General features: G+C 43.3%; 1 protein-coding gene across 1 annotated transcript; it reads left to right on the top strand.

The window, feature by feature from the left end:
• The first annotated feature begins 2,453 nt into the window (after positions 1 to 2,453).
• LOC149484916 (uncharacterized) lies at positions 2,454 to 7,673 on the top strand. Its single transcript, XM_089700967.1, has 2 exons — positions 2,454 to 2,750; positions 3,105 to 7,673. The coding sequence occupies exons 1-2, from the start codon at positions 2,454 to 2,456 to the stop codon at positions 7,671 to 7,673; spliced, it is 4,866 nt and encodes a 1,621-aa protein (XP_089557093.1).
• The last annotated feature ends 981 nt before the right edge of the window (positions 7,674 to 8,654 follow it).

Raw genomic sequence — 8,654 nt, 5'->3', positions numbered from 1 at the left:
CGACAGGTGAAGGATTACTTCGAACCGCCGATACCACCGACAGAAGACCCCGTCGTGTTCTCTCCTGGACGAGTCCAAAGAATGATTCGACGAACTAAACTACGCAAAGCCCCCGGCCCGGACCGAGTCACCAATGAAGCCCTGCGTCACCTTCCTCCGCGAGCCATCGCGACGCTGACGCGGCTCTTTAACGGAATCCTCCGTACCGGGCACTTTCCATCTCCGTGGAAGCTCGGCCGAGTCATCCTACTTCCCAAACAAGGTAAAAATATCTTGCTACCCGAGAGCTACCGTCCCATCACCCTTCTGTCGTCAACCTCGAAAGTCTTCGAGAAGCTACTGCTGCTGCACATGACGCCCCACCTTCAGCCACGCGACGAACAGTTCGGTTTCCGCGCCGAACACTCCACCACTCTACAAGTGGCGAGAGTACTGCACCACCTCGCTGCCGCCTACAACAAGCGAGAACAATCGGTTGCAGTACTCCTCGATATGGAGAAAGCGTTCGACCGCGTATGGCACACCGGACTCATCTACAAGCTGTCCACGTCTACTACTCCGCGTCGAGTAGTTAAGACTGTGGCCACCTTCCTGCAAGACAGACGTTTTCAAGTGGCGGTTGAAAATGCTCTGTCCACAGAGCGCCCCATCCGAGCCGGTGTGCCCCAGGGAAGCTGCCTGTCGCCCGTCTGCTATAGCAGATACACGGACGACATCCCAGTCGCTGGCGGAGCCATCCTAGCGTTGTATGCCGACGACGCTGCGTTTATTACCACCTCGCTGAACGCCAAGCATGCATCGGTAAAGATGCAGCGAGCACTGGATGCACTTCCCTCATGGCTGGAGGACTGGAGACTCAAGGTCAACGTGGGGAAAACTCAGGCGATTTCCATCGGACGGGCGCGCCTCCTGCCGCCCCCGGTGTCTCTCATGGGCGAGAATGTCGAATGGTCACCGACGGCCAAGTACCTTGGTGTGACCATTGACAAGACACTCTCGATGCGGCCCCATGTGAAGAACGTGGTTGCCCAGACGCGCGCCGTGCGGAACATACTCCGCCCCATGCTGGCGTCTCACCTGCCTCTCCGTACGAAGCTGTGCATTTACAAAGCCTACGTTCGCACGCGACTCACCTATGCGGCCCCTGCGTGGTTCGCGCTGACCAATGAGACGGACCGCAAGTCGCTGCGAGCGCAGCAGTCGCTAGCGCTCCGCACCATCTCCGGAGCACCACGCTTCGTACGGAATCAGGTCATCTCCAGGGACCTGCGCATGGAGAGCCTGGACGACTTCGTTCGTCGCCTGAGTTCCTCTATGTTCGCGCGCGCCGACGGAGCGCGATCCCAGCATTTGCAGGGCATCGCGCCATACCATCGGAGACCGCCGGACATAAGAGGCCTACCACGTGACCTAGTCTCCTAGGACACGACCGCTTCCTCGCCGCTGGCTGATGGGCGCCCCCCGGCACCTTGCCGGCGGGCTCGACCTCGCTAAGTGGCGGGTGGCTTCACCCACGGACATTCCTCCCTGCAGCAGCTAGCAGATCGCCCGCGATAACACGCGGGCTCGATCGCACTGCAGCAGGACACCTCCCGGACACGACACCTCGGACCATTAGGTCCCACCCAGTGCCCCGCCTGTAGTTGCAGGCGGCGTTGCCACCACTGAAAGGGGCCGTCGCCCCGAACAGTTACCCCGAGGCCTGTGAAGGCCTGCGTGGAAGACCCCGCGAGATTAAAACGATCTTTGTGCACAATAATTTGTTTTATTTCCATTCACCTTGGTTAGAAAAGTGTACATGGTCCTTTCTTGCTGGATATAAGCAAAGAGTTGACAGTGCACTAGTACACCTCGTTTGCTAAGTGGAGCACACAATCTGGAGCGAAGGCCGAAGAGCGACCCCTGGTAACCTGGAAGATCCAAGGCACGGGAGGCTTTAGCTGAGCGGGAGGAGCAACCCCCGAGTCATCGAGCTGCCTACGTGAGGGAACAGTACATCAGAGCGGATCACCTCTTCGCACAGGATCGGTGTCAGTTGTCATCTGTCATCACTCATATATGACAAGAAGCCAGCCTAGGTGACGTATGAAGTTTGGCAGACTGGAGTCTGTCATTGAAGATCATTGACATTTGCTGTCATTGAAGATTATTGACATTTGCTGTCAAATGTCATCTGGAACACGATTGTGACGTTTTAAGTGTCAGTAAAAAAAAAAAAGGGAACAAAAAAAAAACTTGAACTTGAACTTTGAACTCTATATTGTTGGTCAATTTAACTTAGAAAAAGTGAATCATTTGAAAACTTATATTCGTTTACGTGTTTGCATTAACTTAGAATAGTCGTAAAAAAGTGGAGTGACGGGAAACCTATGCCCAATTTATCACAAAGGTTATATGTGTGAAGCAATAATTTTGGATTGTAAGAAAATATTGTTAGAAACACTGTTATTAAAATGGCTGAAAACTATTTTAAATTGCAAGACGATCTTGCATCTAAAATTGTTAAGGGTAAAACTAATTTAAAGAAATCTCCGAAAGAACGTCTGACTCTGTCCTATTTAGAAACACGCTTAGAAAATTTAGAATCTCAATGGAATGAATTTCATAATACTCATAGAAAAATTGTATATGAAATGAAAAGAGAAGACTACCAACGAACAGAGTACAATAAAAGTGAAGTGTATGATACAGTTGAGGAGGAATATTTAAATTATAAAACATTATTAAAAGAACAAATAAGCGAGTTTAAGGTAAAATGTAATAATTTAAGTGTTAGTTCAAATTGTCAGGAACCAAGGAAGGTGTTTGTAAAATTGCCTGAAATTGCCTTGCCTTCATTTTCAGGGCAATATTCTGATTGGACTAATTATAAAGATCTATTTTTATCTCTTATACATAATAATTCATCGCTCGATGATGTTCAGCGACTACATTACTTGAAGGGTTCACTTACTGGCGAGGCTGCAAACCTTGTAAAATCTATCTGTGTCACAGCAGACAATTATAAAACTTGTTGGGATAGGTTGATGCTTAGGTATGACAACAAAAGGCTTATGGCAAATTCTATTATCAGAAAATTAATGAATCAAAAATCTTTGTCGCAGGAATCTGCCATGGCTATTCGACAGTTGTTGGACACTACTAGAGAGTGCTTACAATCTTTACAAAACATAGGAGTTGACTGCAGTTCATGGGATTTAATTCTCATTTATGTAATTTGCCAGAAACTCGATCCGGAATCTAGAAGTAAATGGGAGTCTAAGGTTAGTGAAACTTGTGAAGGGTTGCCTAAGTACAAGCAGTTGGAGGATTTTCTTGAAACTAGATTTAGGTCACTGGAGTATAAAGTGCCTGACAAAGGCCAAAATGTCATACAGAATGCTTCAAAATTCTCAATGGGAACAACTATAGCGACTAGTCTATGCTTGTTCTGTTCTGAAAAACATAAGTTGGCTCATTGTAAGGCGTTTGCAAACGAAACTGTTGATGTGAGACGGCAGTTTGTGCAGACTCAACGATTATGCTTCAACTGTTTCAGTTCTGAACACTCTGCTTATGCATGTACAGTGTCCACTACATGCCGTGTATGTAAGAAACGTCATCATTCATTGTTACACCCTAAATTAACACAGGGCAGTAAGATGAATTCACATATGGAGACAGGTAAGGTTGTAGCTGTCGTGACTGAAGCTGCATCACCATCATCAGAAATAGATTCAGATTGCAACGAATCTTCTGATATAGTCACAAGTTGTGTTGCCACCTTTAGCAATACCGTGTTACTGGCTACTGCTTTGGTGAATGTCAGATCACAAAATTCAGATGGTTCAGCTACCATTTTGAGATCTTTGTTAGATCAAGGTTCACAGGCAACATTTATCACTGAATCGGCTGTTCAGTTGTTGGGCATTAAGAAGCTTAAGGAAACAATAAAAATCTCTGGTGTAGGTAACAGCAAATCAATTATATCTAAGGCATCAGTGAATATATGTCTTACATCATGTTATGATTCCAAATTTACATTGAATGTTAAGGCCCATGTTTTGGATAAGTTGACAACCTTGTTGCCAAACAATAAAATTGAGGTAATGGATACTTCTCAACTAGATTTGCCTAAATTAGAGCTAGCTGACCCTTCATTTAATATTCCAGGTGGCATTGATTTACTTCTAGGTGCAGAGGTTTATTGCAAAATCTTAATGCAAGGTTTACATCATGGTGTAGGTGGTAATTTTATAGCACAAAACACTAAATTTGGCTGGATTTTGTCTGGATTTATTGATAATTCCAATACAAACCAGCAAACTGAGAAGGGGGTTAATTGTCATACCATAACAATTAGTGAGCATAATGATGATGCTTTACTCAAGTTGTTTTGGGAACTAGAATCTGAACCCACACAACACATTAAGATGATGACTGAAGAAGAAAAGGCATGTGAAGAGCTATTTGCAGCTACCACAAACCGAGATGAAACAGGAAGGTATATAGTCAAACTTCCATTTAAGGATCATGACCCTGCTTCTAAGTATGGTGAAAGTGAAATCATTGCATATAGGCGTTTTTTAATGCTTGAGAAACGATTGTCTAATAACCCTGGCTTAAAGGAGGAGTATTGCAAGGTAATAAAGGAATACTTGGATATGGGTCACATGGAGTTATGTAAAAAGGGGGAGAAACAGGGTGCCATATACTTACCCCATCACGCGGTAATTCGAGAAGATAAAGACACTTCAAAGGTCAGGGTTGTATTTGACGCCTCATGCAAGGGATCAAATGGGGCATCCCTTAATAGTGATCTTATGGTAGGTCCTAATTTACAACCGGAATTGAGACATTTAGTAATGAGATGGCGCTGCTTCCCCATATCATTAGTTGCAGACATAGTTAAAATGTATCGCCAGGTTAAGGTGACGGACGAAGACGCTGATTACCAGCGTATTCTCTGGCGCGTGAACCCTGATGATCCGATTCAACATTTCCGGTTGCTACGGGTCACCTTTGGAACTTCATCGGCGCCTTACTTAGCCGTTCGTGCACTACAACAGGTAGCCCGAGATGAAGGGTCCAATTTCCCGGCGGCGGCGGAACGAGTTTTTACTGATTTTTTTGTCGACGATTTAATGACTGGTTGTCATACAGTGGAGGAGGGAATGCAAATTTATACGCAAATGACTAAATTGCTCAAGTGTGCAGGATTTCCTCTTCAAAAATGGTCCAGTAATAGTAAGGAACTTTTAAAGAACATCGGGAAGAGTGACGCTCCAAACCTCGAGATCAAGATTGACGAAATTACTAAGATTTTAGGAATAGCATGGAACAGAGAAATGGATAATTTTCACTTTAAGGTGAAGTTACCAACCCTGGGTAATAATTTGGTGACGAAACGACGAGTTATATCCGATATTGCTAAATTATTCGATCCTTTAGGCTGGATAGCACCGGTTGTAACGAAGGCTAAAATCTTTATTCAAAGGCTATGGCTGTCAGGTATAGATTGGGATACTCAATTGAGTCCCCAGTTACTAGAGGAATGGTTAAGTTTTAGAGAGGACTTAATCAATCTGGAGTCTTTCGTAATTCCTCGTTGGATGCAACTCAATAAGGGTGACTTGGTTTTGGAACTCCATGGCTTTTCAGATGCTTCCAACTTGGCGTATGCAGCCGTCGTTTATGCTAGAGTTGTTGATAAAAATAGAAATATTCATGTTCATCTCGTTACGTCTAAAACTCGTGTAGCACCGATAAAGCAGATTTCAATACCCCGCCTGGAATTGTGTGGGGCAGTCTTGCTATCAAAATTGCTACACGAAGTAAGCAATGTATTGAATGTTTCAAAGAATAACATTCATGCTTGGACAGACTCAACCATTGTACTCGCATGGCTTAGTAGCCATCCAAGTAGATGGAAAACATTTGTTGCAAATAGGGTTTCTGATATTTTAACTTCAATGGACGGCAATCAATGGTCTCATGTTTCCAGCGAAGACAATCCTGCAGATAGCGCGTCGCGGGGTCTTCTGTCTAGTGAATTGGTTTGTAATGATCTCTGGAAAAAAGGACCCGATTATTTACACAAGTTTGAGATAAAATACAATAAAACCATTTTAAAGGATACTCACCTTGAAGAAAAACCATCAAACCGGAAGTGCAACCTAGTTGTTACTGACGATGATGATGCTGAAGAATTGCTTTCAAGGTTTTCTTCACTGAAAAAACTTACCCGGGTGATTGCATTCTGTCGAAGAACACTGCGTTGGAGAAAATCTGAGAAGAAGAATACACATCTAGTAAATAGGTTATCAGCGAGTGAAATAAAGGAGTCATTACGTACCTGCATAAAAATGTGCCAAAGAAAATATTTTACCGAGGAAATTCGGAGTTTGTCGTCTTCGCAGATGGTCCATCGGAAGAGCACGCTCATTTCGCTGGATCCGTATCTCGATGATCATCAAATTTTGAGAGTTGGTGGTCGTCTCAATAATTCTGTTTTCAATGAGGATATGAAACATCCAATCATAATTCCCCATAAATCGCATTTCACAAAATTACTTATTGACGAAGCTCATGTAAGCACATTGCATGGAGGTCCGCAGATAATGCTTAATTATTTGCGGTCCATGTATTGGATTATTGGTGCCAAGGGATTGGTTCGCCAGTTTGTAAGAAGATGTGTAACTTGCACGCGATATTCAAATCAAAATAATCAGCCAATGATGGGTCAATTACCGACAGTCAGAGTAACATCACATCGCCCATTCAGCAAAACGGGAGTGGATTATGCCGGTCCAATAGCCATAAGAGCTACAAAGGGAAGGGGTCATCATGCAACAAAGGGTTACATTTGTGTGTTCGTTTGCATGTCAACAAAGGCGGTACACTTAGAAGTGGTCAGTGACATGACGGCAGAGGCTTTCATAGCAGCCTTTAAAAGACTAGTTGCTAGGCGCGGGCATGTCACAGAAATGTGGAGCGACAATGGCACAACATTTGTGGGTGCAGCTCGACAACTCACTGAGTTATTCGACATCGAGAGCTCGATTGTTGCCACCGAAATCGCCGACTGGTTAGCGTCAAATGGAACGGATTGGCATTTCATTCCGCCTCATTCACCAAATTTCGGAGGATTGTGGGAGGCGGCTGTAAAGTCAATTAAATTCCATTTGGCCAGAATTGTGGGAAATGCCACACTTACATTCGAAGAGATGTCCACCACTCTCGCTCAAATTGAGGCATGCCTCAATTCAAGGCCTATTTCGCAGCTCACAAGTGACCCACAAGATCCCTGTCCGCTGACGCCAGGTCACTTTTTAGTGGGTGAGCCTCTTGTGTTGGTTCCAGACGACAATTATGAGAAGGCAAATGTTACTAATTTGAAGCGATGGCATCTCACACAAAGAATGACACAAACCTTCTGGCGCAGATGGACTGAGGAATACCTCACCCAACTGCAACAACGCTACAAATGGAGATGTCATATTCCGGAACCGAATGTGGGAGATTTAGTTCTAATAAAGGAAGACGGATTACCTCCCGCTCGATGGCTGTATGGAGTGATCGTAGAGAAGCATCCTGGGCATGATGGGGTTACACGCGTTTGCAGCCTCAAATGTAAGGGCCACATTATCAAACGTCCTCTGTCCAAACTAATATTTATTCCAAATTCAGAGTGATTATATACAATTGTAACTTACCTTTCATATTCGTGATTTGCCTTAAGTACTAAGTGAAAATAAACGCTGCACATTTTTTTTTTTTTGCATTAACAAATTTAAATCTAAAAGACAAATTAACTGTAACAAATCATATTAAATAATTAAACGTAATAAATTATAGCAACAACAAAGTATTGAAATATTTTAGGCATTTATGAAATACTAGTATGTATTATGGTTTAAATTAAAATTGGCTTACTAAGTGATGCTATAGCAATGCTAAAAAATAAATTTATGTTTCTTTATAGATGTATAATAATATTGTGTTACTGGTAAAGGGTTTAATGTATTACAACACATGTATTTTAATTGTCAATCAACATTAAGTTTTGTTTTATGGACTAGGTCCATGGGGGGCGGTATGTTTAAGTTGCATAAGTAAATATGTTATAGTACTAAGTTTAACATTAGATGGCGCCACGCGCTCATTGAATGGCGCTATTGAAATTCTTTCTGCAAATTGTATAAGTGTTTTGTTGTCTTCATTAAAACGATCTTTGTGCACAATAATTTGTTTTATTTCCATTCACCTTGGTTAGAAAATTGTACAGCGGGTGCGCAACGAATACGTTGCGGGCGCGCAACGAACACGCCGCGGTTGCGCAGCGAATTCGTTGCGGACGCGTCATTTTGTATACTCTCGCACAAAAGCCAGCCCTTCCGCCTTGCCTAACTTCCATTCAATATTTCCATCGTTTCTGTAGCACTCAATTTTTTAACCGTACTGTGGAAATGCACTTACTTAACAGTTAACTAAAGATGTAATAACAACTGGAGTTGTTAAAAAAAGGTGCTATAAAATTGAATTACTAGGACTTTTAGAATGTACCATACATTCCAAAAGTATGTAACGACTGACCAGTATAATCTCTCCCATAGCAACGTATGTTATAAAGAGATTTTGTGAACCTAATTATGAGCAAAGTGATAGTGAGTTGC

Source organism: Colias philodice, chromosome 11 (assembly GCF_061535455.1).
Source record: "Colias philodice isolate Cphi_HAF_F1 chromosome 11, ilColPhil1 Martin Lab GWU primary, whole genome shotgun sequence".
Classification (NCBI taxonomy): Eukaryota; Metazoa; Arthropoda; class Insecta; order Lepidoptera; family Pieridae; genus Colias; species Colias philodice.
The sequence above is the reverse complement of the archived record's forward strand: the minus strand, read 5'-3'. Positions and strand labels throughout refer to the sequence as shown.